This window comes from Gadus morhua, chromosome 22 (assembly GCF_902167405.1).
Source record: "Gadus morhua chromosome 22, gadMor3.0, whole genome shotgun sequence".
In the NCBI taxonomy this organism is placed as follows: domain Eukaryota; kingdom Metazoa; phylum Chordata; class Actinopteri; order Gadiformes; family Gadidae; genus Gadus; species Gadus morhua.
Window position 1 is genome coordinate 4,857,537 of NC_044069.1, and position 25,757 is coordinate 4,883,293.

Consider the following 25,757-nt stretch of genomic DNA (forward strand, 5'->3'; position numbering starts at 1 on the left):
TATAAAAGTAGGACATCCATCCATCACCCCCTATTTATACCCAAGTGGCAGATTGAGGGTCTTCCTTAACACAATCTGGTCACTCACAATCGTTATTTGTCTAGGGTTCTCGAGGGTCTTTCGTGTGTTGAGGTTGCCGATATAAAGACGATAAAACACGATAAAGTGCGGAAGATTAACGAATATAGCCGATGTGCCCAGGATAATTCCCGAACGATTTGCGATGTCTTACGTTATACTCCCGTTCTATTCCCGATTATAGCCGATTACCCTATAGCAACACCTGGTAACCGATTCTACCCCGATAGACCCAAAATTAACAAACATGTTCGTTCTTTGCCGATGTTGCCCGATCATTGAGCATTTCTTCCCGTTTCTTCCCGTTGTCTAACGATGTTCCCGGGAAGAGTAACGGTGTTTCCCGATGCAACCACGCTATTTGCCGATGTTATAACGATAGCTGCTGATTTAGCCATCGGGCACCATCGGGGCCCACTATCGGGTAGGTGTAAACAGGGCATTAGCCAAAACCCTGGCGACTGGGACCAGTGTTGCCAGATTGGGCAGGAAATCTGTCCCAATCTGGCAACATTGGCTTGGACACAGGCAAACAATGGACTTAAACGAACCTATTTATGCATTTATTTAGATTCAAAAGTATCGAAATATATACAAGGATACAAAGGGTTTATTAAAAAATAGTCTCAGTTGAAACAAGTCATTTCTTAAAATGTAAGAACATGAAAGGCAATCAAAATAAATTCTTTAACATTGATAGATCATTTAACGTTTCGGGTGAATATTTAAGCATTATGTCACAACAATTCACATCTTTTCGAACTAGTATATATTATAACGAATCCCATTGTGAGGAATAGAAGTTGAATCGTTCTCTTTATTGATGTTAAAGGGTAATTCCGGTGTAAAATGAATTTGGGATATGTTTTGTATGATAACGAGTTGAAACGTTCATTTTGGAGCACAAAAACCGCATATAGACGCTTTCTTCTGTTGGCTGTTTTTAGCCGATTCTATCAAAACGCTATAAACTTGGAACGATGGGGGCACTGGTTATGGCAAAAACAAAATCGCTATTTTAAACCACTTAAAAGGCTAAAAGTAGCCCGACACTTCTTTGGTAGTAAAGTAAGGGCCATATCATGCAACGAGGCATTGAGAACTTTGTAAGTGTACAGATTGTTTATTAAAAAGGACATTTTATACACACAATACCATCAGAAGATCACCCGTCGACGCAATTTTGTTTTTAAAACTCGAGAAGTAGATTGGCATACACGGAGCTTGCGTGTTGCTGACGGATGTCACAATCTCTGTGTTCGTCAATCTACCTATCGAGTCTTAAAAACAAAATGGCGTCGACGGGTGATCTGCTGATGGTATTGTGTGTATAAAATGTCCTTTTTAATAAACAATCTGTACACTTAAAGTTCTCAATGCCTCGTTTTATATGTAAAGACCCTTATTATACTACCAAAGAAGTGTCGGGCTACTTTTACCCTTTTAAGTGGTTTAAAATAGCGATTTAGTTTTTACCAAAACGCTATCGTTCCAAGTTTATAGCGTTTTGATAGAATCGGCTAAAAACAGCCAACAGAAGAAAGCGTCTGTAAACGAACGTTTCAACTTATCATGCAAAACATATCCCAAATCAATTTTACACCGGAATTACCCTTTAAGAAAAGGGCATGGTACCCTTAAATGCTTTAAATACAGGATGCAATTTACATCCTAAAAATAATAATGTCCTTAAAAATATATCTTCTCATAACTTAAAACAATATTGCAAATATTTATTCTCCCCCCCCCCCCAAGAATATAATCATTCATGTTCCACACACACACACACACACACACACACACACACACACACACACACACACACACACACACACACACACACACACACACACACACACACACACCCTCCTAAAGTGCAAATCCCATTCTACCCTCGTGTTCATTCAGTCATGCTTCAGACACACCGTAAAAATTTCGTCACCCCCGATCGGTATTCATTAAAAAGTGCAGGAAGGGAAATTAAAAAGAAATGTGTGTGTAAACGCGGCACGTGTGCGATAGGAGCGGTCGCCCGGCGAGCGATGGAGAGCAGAGTTTGACACGTTGCCACGGTAACGTGCAGTAGAAGAGACACCTCTTTATTTGGCCCCCTTGTTGGACTTGTTGAGGATCTTCATGAGGTTCTTGGACATGTAGTAGGGGCGCTCCTGGGAGCCGTCGTTGCGCTCCAGGTCCTCCACTGCACCGAGGGGGGGGGGGGGGGGGGGAAGGACCACAGCGTCATGTGTGTGCGCGTGTCCGTGTCTAGGTGTGTGTGTGTCCGTGTCTAGGTGTGTCCGTGTCTAGGTGTGTGTGCGTGTCCGTGTCTAGGTGTGTGTGTGTCCGTGTCTAGGTGTGTGTGCGTGTCCGTGTCTAGGTATGTGTGTGTCCGTGTCTAGGTGTGTCCATGTCTAGGTGTGTGTGTGTCCGTGTCTAGGTGTGTGTGTGTCCGTGTCTAGGTGTGTGTGCGTGTCCGTGTCTAGGTATGTGTGTGTCCGTGTCTAGGTGTGTCCGTGTCTAGGTGTGTCCGTGTCTAGGTGTGTCCGTGTCTAGGTGTGTGTGTGTCCGTGTCTAGGTGTGTCCGTGTCTAGGTGTGTGTGCGTGTCCGTGTCTAGGTATGTGCGTGTGTGTCTGTGTCTGTGTCTCGGTGCGTGTGTGTGTGCAGGTCTAGGGGTGTGTAAGTGTGTGTAGATCTAGGTGTGTGTGTGTGCATTGCTACGGAGACACTCACAGAAGCAGAGGAAGAGGGTGTCCACACACATGTTGTACACGCTGAAGAAGCCGTGAGCGATGAGGTAAGAACCGATGGCCACCGTCTGAAGGAGAACCACAGGAACAGCTTCAGGACAAAACCATCCAACAACACTGGTCTGGGACCAGTCCGAGTGAGAGGTCACAAGTCTGAACTGTCGCCGTTGGAGAGTGAACAGTCCATACAGGTCAGGCAGGGGTCTTAGAGTCCACTCACTGTGGTGGGGGCCCCTGTCTAATGGGGGCCCATAATGAACCAGGTCAGGAAGGGCCCCCCCCCCTGGGTCCTAGAGTCTACTCACTCTCATGGGGGGCCCGTCTGCTGGGGGCCTCATAGTGAACCAGGTCACCCCCCTAGTGAACCACCTCTCATGGGCCCGTCTGCTGCTACATAGTGAACCAGGTCAACCCCCCCCCCCTCCCGGGTCCTAGAGTCTACTCACTATCATGGGGGCCCCTGTCTGGTGGGGGCCTCATAGTGAACCAGGTCACCTCCCCCCCCCCCCGGGTCCTAGAGTCTACTCACTATCAAGGGGGCCCCTGTCTGCTGGGGGCCTCATAGTGAACCAGGTCAGGAAGGGCCCCCCCCCCCCCCCCCTGGGTCCTAGAGTCTACTCACTCTCATGGGCCCGTCTGCTGCTACATAGTGATCCAGGGTGTCAGGCAGGGGTCGCCCCTGGGTCCTAGAGGCTACTCACTTTAATGTCTGCAGGGGGGCCTCATAGTGAACCCGGTCAGGCAGGGCCCCCACTGGGTCCTAGAGGCTACTCACTATGATGTCTGCAGGGGGGCCTCATATTGAACCAGGTCAGGCAGGGCCCCCACTGGGTCCTAGAGGCTACTCACTATGATGGGGGGCCCTGTCTGCTGGGGGCCTCATAGTGAACCCGGTCAGGCAGGGCCCCCCCTGGGTCCTAGAGGCTACTCACTATGATGTCTGCAGGGGGGCCTCATATTGAACCCGGTCAGGCAGGGCCCCCCCTGGGTCCTATAGGCTACTCACTATGATGGGGGGCCCTGTCTGCTGGGGGCCTCATAGTGATGCTGCTACATAGTGATCCAGTGTGTCAGGCAGGGCCCCCTCTGGGTCCTAGAGGCTACTCACTATAATGTCTGAAGGGGGGCCTCATATTGAACCAGGTCAGGCAGGGCCCCCACTGGGTCCTATAGGCTACTCACTCTAATGTCTGCTGGGGGCCTCATATTGAACCAGGTCAGGCAGGGCCCCCACTGGGTCCTAGAGGCTACTCACTATAATGTCTGCAGGGGGGCCTCATATTGAACCAGGTCAGGCAGGGCCCCCACTGGGTCCTAGAGGCTACTCACTATAATGTCTGCAGGGGGGCCTCATATGCCGCTTTTCCACTGCATGGTACCAGCTCGACACGACTCGACTCAGCTTGCATTTTTTGCGTTTCCACCGCGAAAACATGGTATCTGGTACCTGAAGTGGCTGCTTTTTCTAGTACCGCCTCGCTCTAGGTTCCAAGCGGCTGAGCCGATGCTAAAAGGTGACGTCGGCAGACGGCCGGCCACTGATTGGCCAGAGAGTGTGACGAAGTCACGAGAGCGACATGGCAACCATGCTGGTAACAGCCATAGCAGCGCCGCAGCCAACATATTCCACTTCTTCAACATGCCAGCTAATAATATGAACACGAATACCATCGCATCGATGTTCTCCATTGTTGTTATGTGGGTTCTGTCCATGTGTGGGTTACGTAGGTGTTGTTTGCGTCGCGTACAAAAATACGTCACGGCCCTTTCACGCAGCCGACCCCGCCCACGTCCCGGAGGTACTATTTGCGGTGGAAAAGGACCCGCGCTGCTACCGTGTCGAGTCGTGTCGAGTCGTGTCGTGTCGAGTCGAGCTACATGTGCGGTGGAAAAGCGGCAATATTGAACCAGGTCAGGCAGGGCCCCCACTGGGTCCTAGAGGCTACTCACTATGATGTCTGCAGGGGGGCCTCATATTGAACCAGGTCAGGCAGGGCCCCCACTGGGTCCTAGAGGCTACTCACTATGATGTCTGCAGGGGGGCCTCATATTGAACCAGGTCAGGCAGGGCCCCCCCTGGGTCCTAGAGGCTACTCACTATGATGTCTGCAGGGGGGGCTCATATTGAACCAGGTCAGGCAGGGCCCCCACTGGGTCCTAGAGGCTACTCACTATAATGGGCATCCAGTAGTAGTTGAGGTTCTCAGAGCGGAACGTTTCCCCCGGCAGTGGGATGCGTCCAGAGAAGAAGAAGAAGGACAGCACCGCTGGGGAACCAAACAGAACCAGCAGGTTAGGCTAGCAGGTTGGGCTAGCAGGTTAGGGTAGCAGGTTAGGCTAGCAGGTTAGGCTAGCAGGTTGGGCTAGCAGGTTAGGCTAGCAGGATAGGCTAGCAGGATAGGCTAGCAGGATAGGCTAGCAGGTTAGGCTAGGAGGTTAGGCTAGGAGGTTAGGCTAGGAGGTTGGACTAGGAGGCTAAGCTGGCTAGGAGGTTAGGCTAGGGGGTCTGCTTTAGCATCTGTGGTTCCTAACTCGTCTCCAGAGACCAGGAGGGTCTGGCCACGATACATTCATTTTCAGAAATGATTATTCTGCACGTTTCATGACGTAAGGGACGTTTGCAAACCAGGGACTACGTGAACTATTTCCACTTGTCCTAATGTTGATTGTTCTCAGCCTCAACTGTAAGTTTCTTAAATAAAAGTGTGTGCTAAACTATTAAATGTATATCAACTTCTCTGTGGCCATGTATACACCGTACATTAGGCAGTTTGATCCCATTCACACTAGGGATGCACCGAATATTCGGCCACCGAAAATCTTCGGCCGAAAATGGCCCAAAACATCATGTTCGGTTTCGGCCGAAGGAGTAAAAAGGCCGAAAATAATACACCGAACATTTTTATTTTTGATTTAAAGAAAAAAGTCATCATTTATTTAAAAGGTACATTGTTCTTACATTCTTGCTATAAGGTCTGCTGGAATGTTAGAAAACGTTCTGTATTAAATAAATATTTTGTATCAAATTTGTACTTGATTTTTTTTATTGAAAAGCAAGACAAAAAAGTTTATAAAAGGACATTTAATTGTTTGATTTATGCAATGGTGAAAAATTAAAGCAAAATGAATGAAGAACAGCAAAAGCCACATTCGGTATTCTGTTTCTGCTTTCGGCCAACTGTTTCAGTATATTCGGGTTCGGCCAAGAATGTTCATTTCGGTCCATCCCTAATTCACACCACATATGGCACCAGCAGATATCCAGAAGAAGGAATTTGTTTATCGACCCGGACCCTGAACTCAAGCTCGAGCCTGTGTGTGCGTGCTCATGCGAGTGTGCGTGCGTGCCCATTTGCGTGCATGCTCATGTGTGTGTGCGTGTGCACAAGTTTGTACTCACCCACGCCCCCGACAACCAACAGCTTCCCGAAGAACAGAAGCAGGTCGGTCACCTTGTCCAGCACCACCACCCTATCGGGGAGAGGCAACACCGTCGTCACGGAAACACTACTCCACCCACACCAGGACACTACACCCATGTGTTAACACCCCCCCGACCCGCCCCCATACTGCAACATTATCATCCTCATCTGTGTTATAGTATTATACAGTCTGACACTTCTGCTGTGAAACCCACGTTAAACATTAAAGGTCCCATGTTGAACCACCAGGTGTCAGTGTGATTGGCCGCTACAAGCCGTTTGACTATCTGCCTGTTCTGACATCAGAAGTGGGCGTGTTGTCCACCTAGAGGTATGATGGATAGATGAGCAACTTTTGCTACAGTCCACTGGGTAGCCTGGTAGACTGATCTATCCAGCAAACACCTAGCCGGACACGCCCACTTGTGATGTCAGAAGAGACACATTTTCAAACCGCTTGTAACGGCTAGTCACACTCATACCTCGTGGTATACTATGTCACCTTTATCTTATCGTGTGAACGCTAGTTGTCCAACGGTTCATCGGTTAAATAAAATAAAATATAAACACCGTTACACACGACCACTGACCTTATTATGTTCCTCATCAGCAGAAAGAAGGCGTTTTTCGCAGAGACGCAGAAGTTTTTCCCGTAAACGGCGATCTGTCGAGACCAAATCACGGCCGATTAAAATTTCAAAATAAAAAGCCACATCTCTATCGGTTCATTGATCATGTAACAATAATGCAGCTCATTCATTCTTGATGTACTGTGATAGAAATTTCCAGAAGGCTTTCTCAAGACACTGTGCGCTCTCAGTTATTATCTGTAGCAAACATTTCACAGTTTACACCGCCCTTATCCTCCGGGGAGGGGGACCGGGACTTACACAGCCACAGCTGATCCAAGGCTAAACCACGAGCTAAATCCTGGGATTACTGAAGGGAGAAGTGGCTCTTATCTGTTAGCTGGGCCCTCAAAGACGTTTTTCTTTACCTGCTTTTGCACTGCAGTGAGCCCCCTGTTCAGAGCTCAGCCTCTGTGTGCTGGTCGAGCTGAGTGGTCTCTCTGTTCAGAGACTACTTTTCTTTGATGTTATTTATTGCCCTTTATTACTGTCGAGTCAAACTGTGGTTTTAATTTTACTTTGGGGTTTAAGAAAATACACTGAAAAAAAAGAAGAAATTAACGGACAAAAAATAGTGATTTAATTTTAAATTGGGAGCGGAAGGACTCACCAGCTCAACTAATGGTTGACGCAAAGTTCTGACCAACGCAAAAATAAGCTACGTCATACACGCGACGCAGACACGAGCAGCAGGTGTTTTTATTGAGCTTCAAGGAGGCACGAGAGAGAACAAGAGAGCTGCGTATTACAGCAATTGCGTGTAATAAAAACTCTTGTATTGTACATACTGAACATCTTTGAAATCTGGAGAGGCAGCCGGTAAGAGAATGTAGCCTACTTCCGGTCTTTTCCATCAAAGTCTGCCGCTGCTCCGGTAACGTTGTTTGTGCTATTAATAGCTTCTAACCGCAGCATTCGTTGCAAGTGGGGATGCTAATGTTGTCTGCCTATACCGTGAACTGTAAACTAAGTTGTCACTTGTTAGAAATAAGGTGATGGTGAGGCTGCAGTAGCCGTTTTTTATAAGTGATGGTTTATGCATTTAATACTTTATTATTGAATGTTCCACAATTGAAAAATGTAATTTCTGCGTCGTTTGTGTACTTTAAGTTTAAAATTCCAGTATTTTGTACAAGAATTTATATCTGAGAGTCAATTATTTTGCACATGTTGGTGTCGGTTTATTGTTGTGTGTATTGCTGATATTCATGTGTGTTTTCTATGTTTCTGTTTATCTTTAGGTTTTTTACCTAAAGGTTAATGGCAAGAGAAAATAGCGAGCTACTGTTTAACTGAAAATAAAAAAGAAAAATGAAAACGTAGCTACTGCCTGGGACTCAAGTCATTACATTTTGAGTAGAATCCAGTTTTCCCAAAACCTCCAATAGATGTCAGTTCCTCTTTCAAGTTGGGGAGAAAGTACAAAACAGCAAAAAACCACAGACAACTTGACAATTACAGTAAACCCTTTGTGTTCATTCTGAGATACGTCGTCGATAGTTTCGAAGAATTTTTCCACCCAAGAAACCAATCAATTAAGTCAACGATTCACACAATCATGTCGAACCTTAGGTGAGCTATTAATTTCTTCTGCCCATGTCTCACCATTCATCGGTTAACTCCTTCACCAGTTCACTCGTTAATAAGAAAGAAAAAATCTGGATTTTCTAACCTGGACCCTATTTTCGATAATTTTGGGTCTATGGGACCAAACCGTACAACAAATAAAAATCGATCTACGAGACCGGGGTGATGAAGTAATCCTTCATAGCGGTGGTTGTCAAACTTTTTATTCTACTAGTGTACCCCCTCCAAATTGTTGGGATTGTCTCCCCAGTACCCCAGGACCACCCCAAAGTACCCCTAGAGGTACGCGTACCGCCATTTGAAAACCACTGCTTTAGAGCCCAAGCGACGGTCAAACAGAAACCCCCCCGGAGTGTCCCCTGGAGGCTGACCATGATGTAGGCGTTCCGGTTCAGGAACTTGATGAACTTCTCCAGGCACCAGAAGCAGCACTTGAGGCAACACATGAGGAAGCGGGCGCAGGGGTTCTGGGCAGCTGGGGGGGGGCGAGAGGCAGGTTAGGACACACTGGCGCTTCGTACGTCACCGTGCTGCTCTGGCGTGGGTCTGGACGTACAGTGGGCACTGCACAATAAAAGATCAATAAATGCATGCAGATAGCTGAGAAAGACCAGTGGGGCAGCACAGGGGCGAGGCTAGTAAAGTAAAAAAAGGTAAGTTAAAGTTAGGATGAAAATTCATTGTGACGGGTGACTCAATATACTCACGGAGAAGGGCAGACTTTTACTTTGGCGGAATAGCCATCAACGTGTAACCAAATCAGGGGGCACTCGAGTGAGGGGGGGGGGGGGGGGGGGGGGGGGAAGATGGACTAATGGTTATGGTAAGAAAGGTCCTGGGTTTGATCCCCGAAGTCCTTGAGCAATAAGCCCCCCCACCCCTCCCTGCTCCTTAACGACCTCTATCTGACCTGCACCGTCGCTAAGGACACCAGAGTCTGCTGAACCAAGATGGCGGGCCTTACAGCGGGTCTTGTGGTCGATGTACTCCAGCAGAATCCGGACGATCTGGACCAGGGTGAGGATCAAAGCCCCGAACGCCAGCGAGCCCACGTGGTACCTGGTAGAGAGAGCACACACACACAGATGACGGACAGCTCCTATAAAGCAGTCATAGTCTAGCAGTAAAGGGCTTTGCACAGAAAACACCCACCGGATATTAATATGCAATTACAAAAATAGAAAACGAAAAACTCTGCCCTCTAGTGACTTAGCAGGGAAGCGCGCTCATTTACAGGCCTGCTGCCGTTATGCGAGCACGTCAGTCGTACTGTGCTCACACACACACACACACACACACACACACACACACACACACACACACACACACACACACACACACACACACACACACACACACACGTCTTATCCAGGGGTGTCCTTAGGGATTGCTAGCCTCACCTGAGGGTGCGTATGAAGGCGGAGCTGAGGGGGAAGTAGGGGATGTCCGAGGGCTTGGAGAAGGCCCAGTAGTAGGAGGCGAAGGCGCCGGCCAGCGTGCACTGGCCCAGCGCGATGACGAAGTTGACGCACCACAGGAAGGCCACGGCGTTGTAGATCTGCAGGTTGAAGATGTTGCGCTGCAGGAGCCCCTCGTCGTTGTAGCGGATGAAGATGCAGCGGGCGGACGGGCAGCCCGGGGCCGAGGAGGAGTTGAAGTTCTGGACGGGGGGGAGGAGTTGGACGAGGAGGAGGAGGAGGAGGAGGAGGAGGAGCAGCGAGGAGGAGGAGAGATGATGATGATGAGGAGGAGGAGGAGGAGCGAGGAGTCGACAGGTTGAAGTGGAGGATTGAGGAGGGGAGGACGGTGAGAGGATGAAGGAAGAGGAGGAGGCGGAGGAGGAGGAGGAGGAGGTAGTGGATGTGAGCAAGGGGGAAGGAGGAGAGAGGGAGGGGTGGAGGTGGACAGGATGAAGTGGGAGTGAGGAGGATGACAGGGGGAGGGGAGGTTGGAGGGAGAGAGGCGTGCGAGTGAGGAGGTGGCAAAGTGTAAGGGATGAGGAGGAGGTGATGGGTTTAGGTGGTTGGAGACAGAGGAGCAAGGAAGGGGGAGGAGCAGGTGAGAGGAGGGAGGGGAGGGAGGCATGGTGTGGGGGGGGGGGGGGGGGGGGGGGGGGTCGGGGGAGAAAGACGTTAAGAGGCTCAATCAAACTGCGTCGATCCCTACTCTACGCCGTCTCCACGGCAACAGCGAGGCGACCCGGTGGTCTGGGGTCCGGGCGGTGGGCTCACCAGAGGGTCGCACTCCTGGGTGCCGTTGTAGCGCTCGCAGTCGCCCTGGCTGACGTTGAGGGCCACCACCCGGTAGATGGGGGCCCCGGAGGTGGCGAGGTACCTGTTATCGGCTGGTCAAGGAGGCCGACAGCCAGAGGGAGGGGACACACACACACACCCACACCCACCACACACCACCCACCACACACACACATGCTGACAGACACACATGCGCATACAGACAGACACACACACATGCGCATACTGACAGACACACACACACACAAATGCATAATGACAGACACACACACATGCATACACACAGACAGACACACACACACAGGATACAAGGCGGTGATGCCCCAGTACGCCACACAGACCAGCACCAGGACGAAGGTGACCAGAGGGTAGAGGAGCGTGGACATCATGTGACCCACGGCCCTGCCAATCACAGACACACAGACGTAAAGACCTTACACCACCACGTCGTCATGGTTACCTTAAAATGGGGCTGCAGACGGACTGGAGTAGAACTACTTCGAGACTTCACAGACTCGACTTGAAATGTTAGCTATGTTATGTAAATCTAAGAAATGTTTAAAAGAAAACAATCCGTCGATATAACATAGAATTAATTAATGGGATTTACAATCAGGTTTTAAACAAAATGTCCCGAGCCCAGGGCCAGGTGTCAAAAATGAATAAAAAACATGATACAACCCCGGGAGACCTATAGCTATATAACCTATAGCTACTCTATCCCCTTATGGTGACCTCTGACCTGCTGGCCTCCTGGATCAGAGCGATGGCGATGAGGATCCTCTTCCTGAGGAAGATGACGGTGAGGAGGATGATGGCCTCGGCCACGGCGATGATGATCACTGGGAGAGAGAGAGTGAGGCCAAGAGAGAAACGGCAGAGGGGGAGGGAGAGAGAGCGACACTGAGTGAATGTGCTGTACAGAATTAAAAAAAAAAAACATACAGCAAAACACATTTGTGTTCCTAACATGACGGAGAGTTCCCTGGGGGATCTTAACATGACAGGGTGTCACCTTGGGGTTCTTAACATGACAGGGTGTCACCTGGAGGATCCTAACATGACAGGGTGTCACCTGGAGGATCCTAACATGACAGGGTGTCACCTGGAGGATCCTAACATGACAGGGTGTCACCTGGAGGATCCTAACATGACAGGGTGTCACCTGGAGGATCCTAACATGACATCACATCAATCCCGACATGAGCACCCCCACTAGACTCACAGAAGGCCAGCCAGGTCTCCTGCGTCTGTAGGTACACCTCCAGGTTGGTGGTGAAGCCGATGTCCGTGATGGAGACCGCTCGCGTCTTGTAGTTGTCGTACTCCCAGTAGCAGTGCCAGATACCTGCACCCAGCGGAGGACATTATGGCCTATTCTTTATTATAGTTTCAGGACTATGTTGGAGCCCTGGTCTGCGACACTGTGGTTAAACGGTGTGTTTGAAGGTGTGGTTCAGTTGCAGTGGTTACAGGTGTAGTTATGACGGTTGTTGCTGTAACAGGTATGGCTGTACCAGGTGGAGTTGTAACAGGTGTAGCTGTAACAGGCGTTTTTGTGGCAGGTGTAGCTGTAACAGGTGTAGCTGTAACAGCAGTTGTTATTAATGGTGTAGCTGTTACAGGTGTAGCTTTAACAGATGTAGCTGTAACCGGTGAAGCTGTTACAGGGGTAGCTGTAACAGGGGTCGCTGTAACGGGGGTCGCTGTAACAGGTGTTACTTTATCAGGTGTATTTATAACAGGGAGCTGTACAAGCTGTGCCGGGTTTAGCCGCGCCGGGTGCAGCTCAGGGCCGTCTCTCGGGGGGCTGATCAGGGTCTCACCGTAGCCCCCGGCCCCCAGGAGGCCCAGGATCAGCAGCCACACCATGACGGGCGCGGTGAAGCGCAGCAGCAGCAGGAACAGCATGCTCACCAGCATGGAGATGACCAGGCCACTAAGGAGCAGAGGAGAGACCAGAGGAGGAGAGAGCAGAGGAGGAGAGAGCAGAGGAGGAGAGTCCAGGAGAGGAGAGACCAGGAGAGGAGAGACCAGGAGAGGAGAGACCAGAGGAGGAGAGACCAGGAGAGGAGAGACCAGAGGAGGAGAGAGCAGAGGAGGAGAGAGCAGAGGAGGAGAGTCCAGGAGAGGAGAGTCCAGGAGAGGAGAGACCAGAGGAGGAGAGACCAGGAGAGGAGAGACCAGAGGAGGAGAGAGCAGAGGAGGAGAGTCCAGGAGAGGAGAGACCAGAGGAGGAGAGACCAGGAGAGGAGAGAGCAGAGGAGGAGAGAGCAGAGGAGGAGAGTCCAGGAGAGGAGAGACCAGAGGAGGAGAGAGGAGGAGAGACCAGGAGAGGAGAGACCAGAGGAGGAGAGACCAGTATAGGAGAGCAGAGGAGGAGAGAGCAGAGGAGGAGAGTCCAGGAGAGGAGAGACCAGAGGAGGAGAGACCAGGAGAGGAGATACCAGAGGAGGAGAGACCAGTATAGGAGAGAACAGAGGAGGAGAGAGCAGAGGAGGAGCGTGCAGGAGAGGAGAGACCAGGAGAGGAGAGACCAGAGGAGGAGAGACCAGGAGAGGATAGACCAGAGGACGAGAGACCAGAGGAGGAGAGACCAGTATAGGAGAGAGCAGAGGAGGAGAGACCAGTAGAGGAGAGGCCAGTAGAGGAGAGAGCAGGAGAGGAGAGAGCAGAGGAGGAGAGAGCAGGAGAGGAGAGAGCAGAGGAGGAGAGACCAGGAGAGGAGAGACCAGAGGAGGAGAGACCAGAGGAGGAGAGACCAGTATAGGAGAGAACAGGAGAGGAGAGACCAGAGGAGGAGAGACCAGTATAGGAGAGAACGGAGGAGGAGAGAGCAGAGGAGGAGAGTCCAGGAGAGGAGAGACCAGAGGAGGAGAGACCAGGAGAGGAGAGACCAGAGGAGGAGAGACCAGGAGAGGAGACCAGTATAGGAAAGAGCAGAGGAGGAGAGACCAGTAGAGGAGAGGCCAGTAGAGGAGAGAGCAGGAGAGGAGAGAGCAGGAGAGGAGAGTACAGAGACAGGGGGGAGGAAAGAGTAAGAAACAGTACGGTACATAAGAGTAGAAAACAGAGTAGAGTGCAGTAGGGTAGAGCACAGTGGAGTAGAGAAAAGGGTTGAGTAAACAGTAAGACAGACAAGAGTGCAGTAGCAGAGTAGGAGGCAGGAGCAGAACAGAGTAAAGTAGAACATAACAGAGTATTACAGAGTAGAACAGAGTAGAGTAGAACGTAGTAGAATAGTAGAGCATGGGAGAGTAGAAGGCCCCGTGTGACTCACAGGAGAATCCAGGGCCAGGCTGAGGCGAAGTCCTCAAAGATCCTCACGCCCACGTCTTTGGCATTGAAGCTGTTCACTACGTCCCTGACAGACGCAAAGCACAACTTTATACTGACAAAAAGCAGGGATTTACCATCTACTATCTATCCATCTATAGAGATTACATAGATCTATATCTATATCTGTGTTTGTGTGCGTGGGACAGATTGTTTTTGGTGTTTATTGTCTCTATGATGCAATGTCATCTGCCAGATACTGACCCTCATCCCAGCCTTACATAAAACAAACCATCTTTAATGGTCCCAGCGTATCAGTAACCCAACCCATGATTTTATTATACCATAACACAACATGGACTAAACCACCAAAAACACTGTCGGCGTGCTACAATCTAGTTTGACGAGGGACGGTCTAAGAAGAATAGAAAGCAGTACGGATTTGACCACCAGAGGGCAGCAACTAGCGGAACTACATAACTACTGCTACGAGAACTCACGCTTTTACTGACCCATTCCTAGCAAGAGACAGACACACAGGGGTTAATATTATACACTGTGTGTGTATAGGTTTGTGCTTTTGTCTAGGAGTGTGTGTGTGTGTGTGTGTGTGTGTGTGTGTTTAGAGGTTTTTAGGTGTAGAAGTGTGTGTAAGCATATGTGTAGGTTTGTGTGTGTAGGTGTGTGTGTAGGTGTGTATAAGCGTATATGTAGCTGTGTGGAGGGGTGTGTGTAGGCGTGGGTGTAAGCGTATGTGTAGGGTAGGTGTGTATAAGTATAAGTGCGTGTATCTTACTGTGTGCTGTTCATCAGGGATGCATTGAGGCTGGGGGGCAAGTTCGGGATTTCACTAAAATAGTCCGGAATTTGTCCCAGGGCTGTGACATCAGGAAGACATCTCCCCAGCACTACACACATGCACAAAATACATACACATGTCACCCTACGTTAATATGTTAATTTAGAGGTCAAGTGTGTACATTGAGTGGCTGTGTGTGCGTAGTTTGAGTGTATCTGTTTATAGTGTGAAATGTATGTGTGTATAGTGTGAATTGTGTGTATGTGTATGTGTGAGTAGTGGAGGTGTACTCTGTGTGTGTACGTGTATAGATATATGTGTATGTATGTGTATGTATAGTGTAGAGTCTGGAGCAGGGGTCTCAAACTCGCGGACCGGGTGCCAATTGAGGCCCGCGGGATGATATTTTGTGGCCCCCTACTTGACATCAAAGTTTAGTGTTAGCGCGTTGTTGTCAAACGCACATTTTTGCTGAGTGGCTTGCCACACTTTTTTATACTTGTGCTAGGGTAACCAGATGTCCCGGTTTTGCCGGGACAGTCACAATTTTGAGTCCCGACAGAAGCCAAAGGACGCTAAAATGTCCCGGTTTCCACCAACCACTATGAAATGTCCCCTGTTGTCAGCGATTACATAGCCAACGTGATCTAATTGTAGCCCGATCATTAACTTAGACTGGGTCAGTTGTGCTCCTCTTTTCTGTGGAATATTTGATGCGGCCCAGCCTGACCCAGACTTCACCTACGGCGGCCCCCAGGTAAGGTGAGTTTGAGACCCCTGGTCTAGAGTGTCTGTGTGTGCTCACCAGACGTAGTCGGCGTGTAGAAAAACGGACAGAGCTCTTTGTCCACGATCTCGGTGACACTCTGAGAAACAGAGACACTTTTAGATGACACATTTAAATCAGATCCATCAAAACAATCAAAATAACTCGCCCAAAACATGACCCCAGGAGCCCACCGAGTCATGGAGGAGCAGGAAAGGGGCTGGGGGCCACATTGCTCAGGGAGGACTACAGCTAGACCGCAACTTATTGGTCGAAACATAACGAAAAATCTGCGGCCATGTTTGTTTGCATCTATGGTTTGTAAAAACGTGTTTTACAAACCATAGATGCAAACAAACATGGCCGCCGACTTATCAATGGAAGCCCCGCCCTTTTCCCGATGAGGTGGGTGTAAAGGAACGGAAGTACACGCATAGCCAACGAGCTAGTGGTATTCGACTCGTTGCCGTCTCCATGACGACCGTCTCCGACAGAGTTAGACTCTGTCCTGAGATGAACGTCTCCACAGCAGATCACCGGCTGGGCCCGGCGGCGTGGACGCCGTGTGTGAACCTCACCAGTGTGGTGGTGGTCAGGTTGATAGAAGGGTTGCACAGGCTCTGGTTGAAGGCAGCCGCCGGAAGGCCCAGGTAGTCCGTCAGCCCCCAGAAGATCTTGGGGCACTCCGACACGCACACCTGGGGAGGGAGGAGGAGGCGGGAGCTTACTCGGAGGGGGATAGCATAGCTCCTCCTAGCAGAGTTTACCTGGGCTTCTTCAGCCAGTTACAATGAGCTTGTTTGTTTTTTAAGATACAAACTATACAAAGCACGAGTATATATAAGAAATAAGAAAAAAAGTGACAGACAGTCACTGAATAAGAAAGTGACAAAAGGAAAAGGAAACGTGGATATAACTTCAAATAGGTTATATAATACACGTATGACACTGTATTTGATAAACCAAGGGGTGTGATGGGGGGGGTGGGGGGGGGGTCAGCGGGGGGGGGCTCAGCGGGGAGGGGGGCTGTGGGGGTCGGCAGCCTCTGAGCACCTGAGTGGTGGGACACTGCAGTCCGTTGAGGGCGGCAGCGATCACATTGGTGGACGTGGCACACTGGAGGAGGTCGAAGTAGAAGACGTTGGGCTTGCCTCTACGGGACGACAGACAGACGGAGAGAGAGAGAGACAGACAGACAGACAGACAGACAGATGAACAAGAGGCAGACAGCTTCTCAAAGTACAGATCTTACCCAGAGGAAGCAACTATTTGGCTAGAATTGGTCACTCAATAAGCCTCTTCCTTCATGCTTGATCATTTATATTTGTTAATGAATGGTGTCAGACAGAGACAGACAGACAGACAGAGAAAGACAGACACAAAGAGACAGACAGACAGAGAAAAACAGAGAAAGACAGACACAGACAGACAAAGAGCGTCAGATAGCCAGAGAGAGATCATTGGGGGGATGTGCGACCGCTCTCTGCTTACTTGTTGTGGTCGATGCCGCAGAACGAGCCGGTGGAGTTCCGCGGGTATAGAACGTGTCGAGGGTCCCCATAGAGCCAGGCTAGGAGACACAGTGAAGGCGTTTGAGATACAGACCTCACCAGAACCAGAACACAATACAGGCCTCTCCAGAACCAGAACACAATACAGACCTCACCAGAACCAGAACACAATACAGACCTCACCAGAACCAGAACACAATACAGACCTCACCAGAACACAATACAGACCTCACCAGAACCAGAACACAACACAGACCTCACCAGAACCAGAACACAACACAGACCTCACCAGAACCAGAACACAACACAGACCTCACCAGAACCAGAACACAATACAGACCTCACCAGAACCAGAACACAACAAAGACCTCACCAGAACCAGAACACAATACAGACCTCACCAGAACCAGAACACAACACAGACCTCACCAGAACCAAAACACAATACAGACCTCACCAGAACCAGAACACAATACAGACCTCACCAGAACCAGAACACAATACAGACCTCACCAGAACCAGAACACAATACAGACCTCACCAGAACCAGGACACAATACAGACCTCACCGGAACCAGGACACAATACAGACCTCACCAGAACCAGAACACAATACAGACCTCACCAGAACACAACACAGACCTCACCAGAACCAGAACACAGCCAGAGCACTCCTTCAATGAAGTTCACGTTTCACCAAAATTACTTTGGTAATTTAACCTTCAAAAACTGAATATTTGGTGTCACCCAACCAAAGCTAAAGTTTAATTTCATTACCAATTCATGAGCCCTGCCACACACATGAAAAGTGATGTTCCCGGCAAGGCTGTTGAAATATTTATAATTAATCATTAATTAATTAATTAATAATTAATTAGCTGGTCAGTCGTAAGGATCGTCTTTAAAAAGGTGACATATTATACCACCAGGTGTAAGCCGTTTTGAAAAGCTGCCTCTTCTGACATCACAAGTTGGCTTGTAATGGCTAATCCCACTCACACCTGATGGTATAATAGGTTACTTTTAAACAATAAAGAATGATTCAGATATATTTTAGTATTTGGTTCCACACTCTTGACAAAAAACCGAGTACTGCTTCTTGACGCTCTGCATGTCACTTCCTGCCCTCCGTCTGAAGTTTTAACCAAAACATGGCTGTCACATGACCGCAAACATGGCTGTCACATGACCGCAAACAACGTATCGCTGGGCTGGGCGGGGAACACTTATTGAATCTTTGTGGAAACCATGAAGCAACTCAATGGGAATGTATTCTTATAGATATAGGTAAATACTATCTGTATTTAAAAAAAAAAAAACTGAAGATTGTCCGTGCCTCACCTATAATCCCCACGACCATGTAGCCCAGGATCACCAACATGAACAGCACACAGCAGATTATATCCGTGCAGCTCCTGGAAGAAACAGACCGTTAGAAACCCTGAAGGAGTCAATGATAAGAGATAAGATCAGTCTCAATGCCTACATCAGTCATCTATAAGGGCTGACAACACGCTGGCTTAATGGTGGATGGAGATATGAAGATAATAACTGAGGTTTTATGACGCATACCGCAGAGACTAGTGCTTTGCTAGTCTCCACAGAGCGATGAAATGTGAGCTGCACTAATTAAAATAGTTTTTTGTTGCCTTGAGTCTCGATCACAGGCGTGTCAATATGCCCTCTATGGCCGAGGCACTTGGCTGATCAAACACAGATAAGAGTGTGGGAAGAGAAGGGTTCCTGGCCTCGTTAATTCGGACATGTGACCGATGGGAGAACCACAGGTACCTATTGTGGATGGGCCCGTGGAACGTGGGGTCAAACTGGGCCGCTTCACCTGCGGAGACGGGACACAGGAGAACCAATCAATCACAGCTCATAAGAGAAGGCCCGACTCATCCTAGCGGGCTCACACGCAAGACGTTTGGAACGCACCCGGAGAGATAACTGGAACACACCCGGAGAGACAGCTGGGTAACTACTATGTAGTCTCTCCACGTTATTACTTTATATTCCTATAGTTATGTGTAGTAATTAGCCACGATTAACTGAATCGTAAAAAAAGGTATCACTTATGAATATATATATTTCATCCATTATCTTTTTAAATAAAAGCATCCTAACTGATTTCAATGTATTTAAATATACGTGCTACAATATATAACGAAGTACACGGTGAGAGAATACATGCATTGATTCAAATAACGCATTTAGATAGGTCAGTGTGGCTGGAAGATAGCGCCTTGTCAGTAGACAGGTATTGTCACACGTGAGCTACCATTCCCTAATGTCACCTCAAGATAAGATAAGGGTGTGCGTGCGTGCGTGCGTGTGAGCGAGTGTGTGTGAGAGAACGCAAACTTCCTGGAACAATAGATGACGCGACAGTGGAGCTGAAACAAATGACTACAAAGATCCCAGGCAGCGCTCTGTTTGTCTGGGCCAGCTCCGGAGGGACCCTTGTCCCAGGAGCCAACAAATATTTAAAAATTGGGATTGTCGAAAAAAAAGTGAGATCATTAACATTTCATTGATCATCGACAGAGTATTGCATTGACCCTCAGTCCTCAAACACACCTTAAGGATCAACAACTGGTATCGACAGGTCCACTCACCTGACCAAATCGTTTAGTTCTGAGACCCAAAGTTTGAAAACATCACTTACACTTGTACACAGAAGGGGCTAGGGCTGGGCGATTAATCAAATTTCGATCTTGATTGGAACTTCAAACGATCACAAAAAAAAAAAGAACAGCTGGATACATATCTGTACATTTTTTTAGACTTGGACATTTTTCTTTTTGACAATTTTGTCTCTTTTTTTAAGTCGAAATTTTAAAGTTCTCACAGAGGGGGAGTGAAGACAGAGGGGGATAGTGCATTTCAAAAGACAATCCAAGATCAAATCTTACAACAAAGGAATGTTTGCCTGTGACTTTCTGTCCTACAATGTTCTCGACAGACGATCAACCTCTTTATTGTGCATTGCTCAGGAGCCAAGGAAGTGCAGTGTCAAGTGTGAGCTAGAGAGCTAGAGAGCTCATACAAAAAAACGGACCCTGTGCTCGTTAAGATAAAAGTTACCTTGGGAGAGGACTAGGGTTGGGTCACAACAGTTGTACACACCGACATTGTTGTTTGCCTGGGTTCTCCTCAGTTTTCAGGGGAAAATCGGTGTCACCGATTTTAATTGGCGCCTTTGACGTTTTCACCACTTCCCCTTAGCATTAAACATAAATTAAATGAACTCTGCATGAGCATTCAATCGGCTGACAAGTTCAGGTGATTCTGGCCGTGGACGAGGTGCGTACTCTCCCTCCGCACAGTCGAAGACAAACTGCCTGTTCCAACTGAAAACCCTGTTCCATTGGGCTGCGCACTGATTGATCAGCTTGGGAAAATCGTTGCGCACCCAGAATTCTAACTGCTTAGAAGTTGGCGGTTCGAAACTTCTGGCTTGGCATGCCGTGGGAGTGGCTCCTGGGGGGGGGGGAGGGAGAGAGAGGCTGTGAGCCTGGAAAGAGAGCACTCCGGGAAATTTGAATAGGATTTGAATCCTGGATACTGCTTTGGCCGAGGTGGGTGGGGGGGGGGGGGGGGGGGGGGGGGGGAGGAAGTGGAGCACCAGAAACGGGAACTGCAGTCGTACCGGGAAGATTGAGGCCTCGAGAATCAACTGCTATTTCATTAGCCCCGTTCTGCTGGAAAGGTCACATGCCACGCTCCAATAACCTGTAGAGCTTACTGCCACTCCCACTGAATATACGATTTATGTCCTGGTCCTAAACCCATTGGCTTAGAACAAGGAACCAGTTCCTCAGGCTCTCGGCATCCACCCGGGTCAGGTTTCACCTGCGGACAGACGGCTCTCTGTTCAGAGCCAAGTGGCCCTGGTTCCCAGAGGTCAGACGGACGGGCCCCCGGGCAGCGACGTGTGCACCCTGTGGTCGTTCAGCGGACCGCTTCAGCCTCGGCCACTTAGCCTCGGTACCCACAGAAGCTGATTTTTCCCCAGGTCTAATCTCAGCTTCCTCAGGGTACTGCAGCGCAGACGTTGGGGTTCGAACCCAGAACCTTCTAGCACCCGGACCCCTCCAGCGGTGGGAGACACGAGTTTCAGAAAATTTGAATATAAATAATTATACCAAATTGTTAAACTTCAGTGTAGCTGCATCCAGCCTCTGTTAAACATTGGCCAGTTTAGTTTATAACAAAATCAGCAGAATACTTTTTTTCCCCTGGGGGATGTGTCATAGTCTGGAGAATGCCTGTCCTAACCTAGCCGGTTATGACAGGATGAATGATAGGTGTTCTGTAGGGTGGTGGGAGGTGTTCTATAGGGGGAACAGCCGGTCTGACAGCAGCGTATTGGTGGAATCCAGGATGGTATAACACAGGGGTCATACATTTGAATTTGTTCTTTTGAGCAATTAATGGTGTTGGAGTGTGTACGGATGATGGCTGGCTTAAGCAGCCGCACCTGGCCGGGTCTGATTGGACACCGGGGCTGGTTGAGGCTTTCAGCCTGTTGCTCATTAAGTAATCAGTGTGCACCAGTTAAACCAGACATCAACACAGACACACACACACACACACACACACTCAGGAGATCTCCGGAGAACACCCTTGCCGTGTTCATTATCAAACCGTTAGAAAAACCGGATATTTGACCCTACCATCCTGCGTCCTTTCTCTGGAGGAGCCCAGTAGAAGTCACAGAGGTGGCATGTAGCATGGACATTTGCTACAACCCACTTCTTATTTGCTGTAATATGTAACCCTCATTTTTTTATCTGCGAAATGGTCAAATCTAATCATCAATGAGCTGCTGTACGGGAGTGAACCGGCGCAGACCCAACTTGCCATCAGACAAAGGGCAGTTACATTAACAAAAGCAAACATGTTTGTTTCTTATTTTTTTAAAGATGCAATGTTCCCACAAGGAAACATTTTTACAAGGTGATATTGCAATGACCTCGTGTTTGGTATTTAGTGGTTTAAAGTTTTCTTGTAAACCATTACAAGAGTCACATATACTTCCTTCTCATAGGACAATAAAAAAATAGTTAAAAAGGGAATGGAGTGATTGTGGGCTAGAGCAGCAGAATCTCTCCACCACACTTCACCGGTCTGGGGGAGAAAAGTGACTCATGGGTGACCCAACCAGAAACACTTATAAGTGAGTGAGTGAGAAGGATGAAGAAAACTGGACAGAGTGAAAGAGTGACCAGAGTAAGAGAAAAATAAATTGAGAAAGGGGCAGAGATTGCCAAAAAAAGATGAGACAGAAGAACAGCGACAGAGACAGACAGAACGGCGTTGAACCTCAGCTTAAGGCCTTCATTTGTGCAGTCAAAATGAGTGTGGACACCGATTCTATCTGCATTCACACTTCTGCATAATGCAGACCATCCACACTGGATTGAGCGGTGTGAGGTGGTCACACCCCGGTTTTAAGATGAGCTACTGTTGTGTCCCACAACACTGCTATCAAGACCGGTTTGACAACAAACACCTCAGTGCAGGACAGGAGACTAGGGAGCAGGAAGTTCCTCTTGAACAAGAAGTGATAGGTTTCATGTACAGTAAAACACTTAACAAGGGATCCTGATGTAATAGATAAGACTGCAGTGATGACTGAGCGTGGAGAATTCCTTCTCAAGTAAAAGTACCATAGTAAAGAAGTATCATTCCAAAATCGAACAAATTACAAAATAATTGAAATAATATTGGCAATTATTTAATCTTAAGTGCAAACTTAGTCTAAAGTTTGCATTATTTCAAATCATATGTAAAGTAAAAACAAAAAGTATAAAACCTGTACTTAAATTTAATTAATTTGAACCTTGCCATAATATGTCACACTGCCCGTCACTCAAATCGTGACCCAAAGAATCTCAATCGAAATGTTGAATTCCAAAAGGTTCGCAGCTCAAAGGGTGCAGTTCCAGCGATGTGCTCTGTTAAACGCTCATGTGGCAACCTTTGCCATTGAATAGGCTGGGGTACGTTTAAAGAGATGGGTTATTCCCAAAGTGCCCAATGAATGGTTAAAATCACAAGGTTTACCAGTCTGGGTGATCAAACCATCATAACCGTCTCTCCTGGCTTCACTAAAACGACCCGTCACCAGTATCACGGGTCAATCACCACGTTGTTCCAATTCTGCCGAAGAGCATTCAACGAATATAAACGACAGCAATGTACACAGCTTAGTGTTTGTGCCATGACATTGTGTGAAGTACTTGTTTGGCTTCGTTTCGATTCACTGTTATGTTGTCCGAAAAACGCAGTAGCCTACTGGCTGCCAAACATTGACAGCAAAAGGCTCAAGTGCTGTATTTCACCATCGTGTCAGTCTCTGATTGAAAAGGTACAAGGAAGCAGAACATATTATATTGGCAAGGGATGTTCAGTTAGGCCCTAATAGACGATGGTTGGATCACCAAACTGGTGTTGACATTCTAGTTTGTTCTCAAGAGGGGGGGGGGGGTTCAGGGAGCTAAGGAAACACAGCTGCAAACTACAGGAATAGGCACCAGCAAAAAGTCAGTGTAGTCACACCCATCGACCACAACATATCCTCGACTTGTGCTGTACAGACTGGCAATTGTATCACATCTGAGCCATTTATATTGTATCGCAATTGACTGGCCTACAAGAGCTTTGTAACACCTTTTCTATGAACTTAAGCTTTCCGAAACCTCCCCCCCCCCCCCCCCGCCCCACCCTCGCTCTCGATCAGATTAGCCTCAGCACTATAGGTATCAGAGGCCAATTGCGAATGCTGCTCTCCTTGCTTCTCTGTCTCCTCGTTTTCTCTCCAGCCATCAGGGCAGAGGCTTAAGCTGACTTATTATTTACCTCCAGGGAGGGGTTGTTGGTTTAAAAGTGCTTCCTTGAGTCCTCCTGCTACCCGGAGTCCGGCCTCAAGCAACACATTAAATGCCAATGAGAAAAGTCAACAGGGAAACCGAATGCCACAGTGTACTCAAAGTGTGTAAACGAATGGAGACGATGCAATGCTGATCACAAAGTCGATACACACAGTGTGTGTGTGTGTGTGTGTGTATGTGTATGTGTGTGTCACAACTCTGTGCGTCGATTCATAACCGGTGTGTTTGGTTTTGTTGTAAAGCGACATCTGGCCCTACTATCAATGTCCTGGTGACCTACCTTATAAACTGTTAGATCTTTTTTTTTTTTTTTAAAAAAAGGCCCCTTCCAGCATAAGTCAGACAACCGTTTTCAAACGTCAGCAATCTCCCGTGACCCCATATGCATAACAGTCGATCCCAAGTGGGTACCCGGCCCAGAGGTTGGGAACCACTTGATATTTCTGATGACGTTATTGTGCGAGTTTATATTGGGATTCAAGTCATCCTGCCAAGCCAGCAAAAGGGTTGACGTTATTATTAAAAGCTAATCATGCTAATGTATGTTATTTTTAATGTCAGTGGCAGTTACGTAATGACTTCAGCAGGCTACCCATTTTGGTCTGGCTGGTGACTAAAAACATTTAGGAACCCAATGAACATTGGCTTATCGTGTATCATGTGTAGGCCGCCTGCCAACGTTATCTAAGAAATGAGTTGTCAGGCACAACAAACAAAAGCCACATTTGGTTAGTTGTTCATAAATGCCTCCTACATGTTGGGTCTTTTGTATTGGAAAAACAAAGCCCAGTTAGTGGTTTCATGCATTAGAAGTACAATTTCATCTTGATAAAATATGTTATTTGGTGACACCTAAATCCAACATGAATTGATACAGTGACACACAAACTTCATACATGATCACACACAAAACAACAAGCAGAAAAGGAGCTCTTTCCTTGTACATATTAATATCCTCGGGTGTGTGTGATTGTTGTTAATGGACTAATTGAAAGCCAGGATTTAAACCAACACACAATGTTCACAGCTTAACGACTCAAGGCGGGCAAATAAATTAACATATTTCAAAACATTTGAACTCTTTCTGACTCGAGATCTGCATTTGAACCAAAACAACAGGAACAGAAGTGAATCCTATCCGGGAGCGGTTCGCCCGGTGCAAAAACACCGGGTGCCCAGGTAACGGGGACAACTCACCATACTCCTTCGAATCCGGATCACTGTCCTTCTTCTTGCCCATGTCGGCTTCCTCCTGAGTCACCTGACGCGATTTTTTAAAATGTTAGAACGAACGTTTTTCAACCGGACCACGACATCAACTGAGCCAGGGATGACTGTGATGAGCGGACGCGGAAAACGACTTGGGAAAATCTTTACTCTCCACGCGCTTGCGAGAGACAGCGTAACGTCAAGAGCGCAGCGCACCTGTGGGGAGGAGACGCACCTGTTGTGCGCGCCGCTCGCGAGATTCCGCCACGCCCACCGTGGCCACTCGCAATTAAGTTATCGATTGGTGGTGTTCTTAAAAAAATAACATTGAATGCAACTTTTGAAATAACCGATAACAAAATACGTAACTATATTAATTAATGTAGTCTTTTTTTATTGCTTATTTTAATGGATGTAATTCCGTTGTAGGAAAGGCTTAACTCATCGTTTTCAAAATTAGTAAAATTATATTCAAATTCATTTTAGCAGTTTTTTTCCACAAAATGTATACAATCTGTTTTTCATCATGAAACCAGTTCACTAGTAACGTAGAATGCTCCTTTAATCTCGTATCTCATATA

At 48.0% G+C, this 25,757-nt stretch overlaps 1 protein-coding gene across 2 annotated transcripts; it reads right to left on the reverse strand.

Annotated features, from left to right (window-relative positions):
* Window positions 1–1,842: 1,842 nt before the first annotated feature.
* On the reverse strand, window positions 1,843–25,409 carry slc44a4 (solute carrier family 44 member 4). 2 transcript variants are annotated; one of them, XM_030347754.1, is made up of 23 exons: window positions 25,165–25,409; window positions 18,860–18,908; window positions 18,410–18,483; window positions 17,049–17,127; window positions 16,611–16,710; window positions 16,136–16,255; window positions 15,597–15,657; window positions 14,789–14,900; window positions 14,505–14,510; window positions 13,997–14,080; window positions 12,543–12,655; window positions 11,942–12,064; window positions 11,459–11,558; window positions 11,026–11,118; window positions 10,696–10,798; window positions 9,865–10,124; window positions 9,429–9,523; window positions 8,836–8,939; window positions 6,839–6,912; window positions 6,227–6,297; window positions 4,999–5,093; window positions 2,810–2,894; window positions 1,843–2,278 (listed from the first exon to the last, which is right to left on the reverse strand). In XM_030347754.1, the coding sequence occupies exons 1-23, from the start codon at window positions 25,205–25,207 to the stop codon at window positions 2,178–2,180; spliced, it is 2,145 nt and encodes a 714-aa protein (XP_030203614.1). In that variant the 5' UTR covers window positions 25,208–25,409; the 3' UTR covers window positions 1,843–2,177. The 2 variants fall into 2 exon arrangements, with proteins under 2 accessions (XP_030203614.1, XP_030203615.1); XM_030347755.1 differs by lacking the exon at window positions 14,505–14,510 and having other exon boundaries at window positions 25,165–25,408.
* Between the last annotated feature and the right edge of the window lie 348 nt (window positions 25,410–25,757).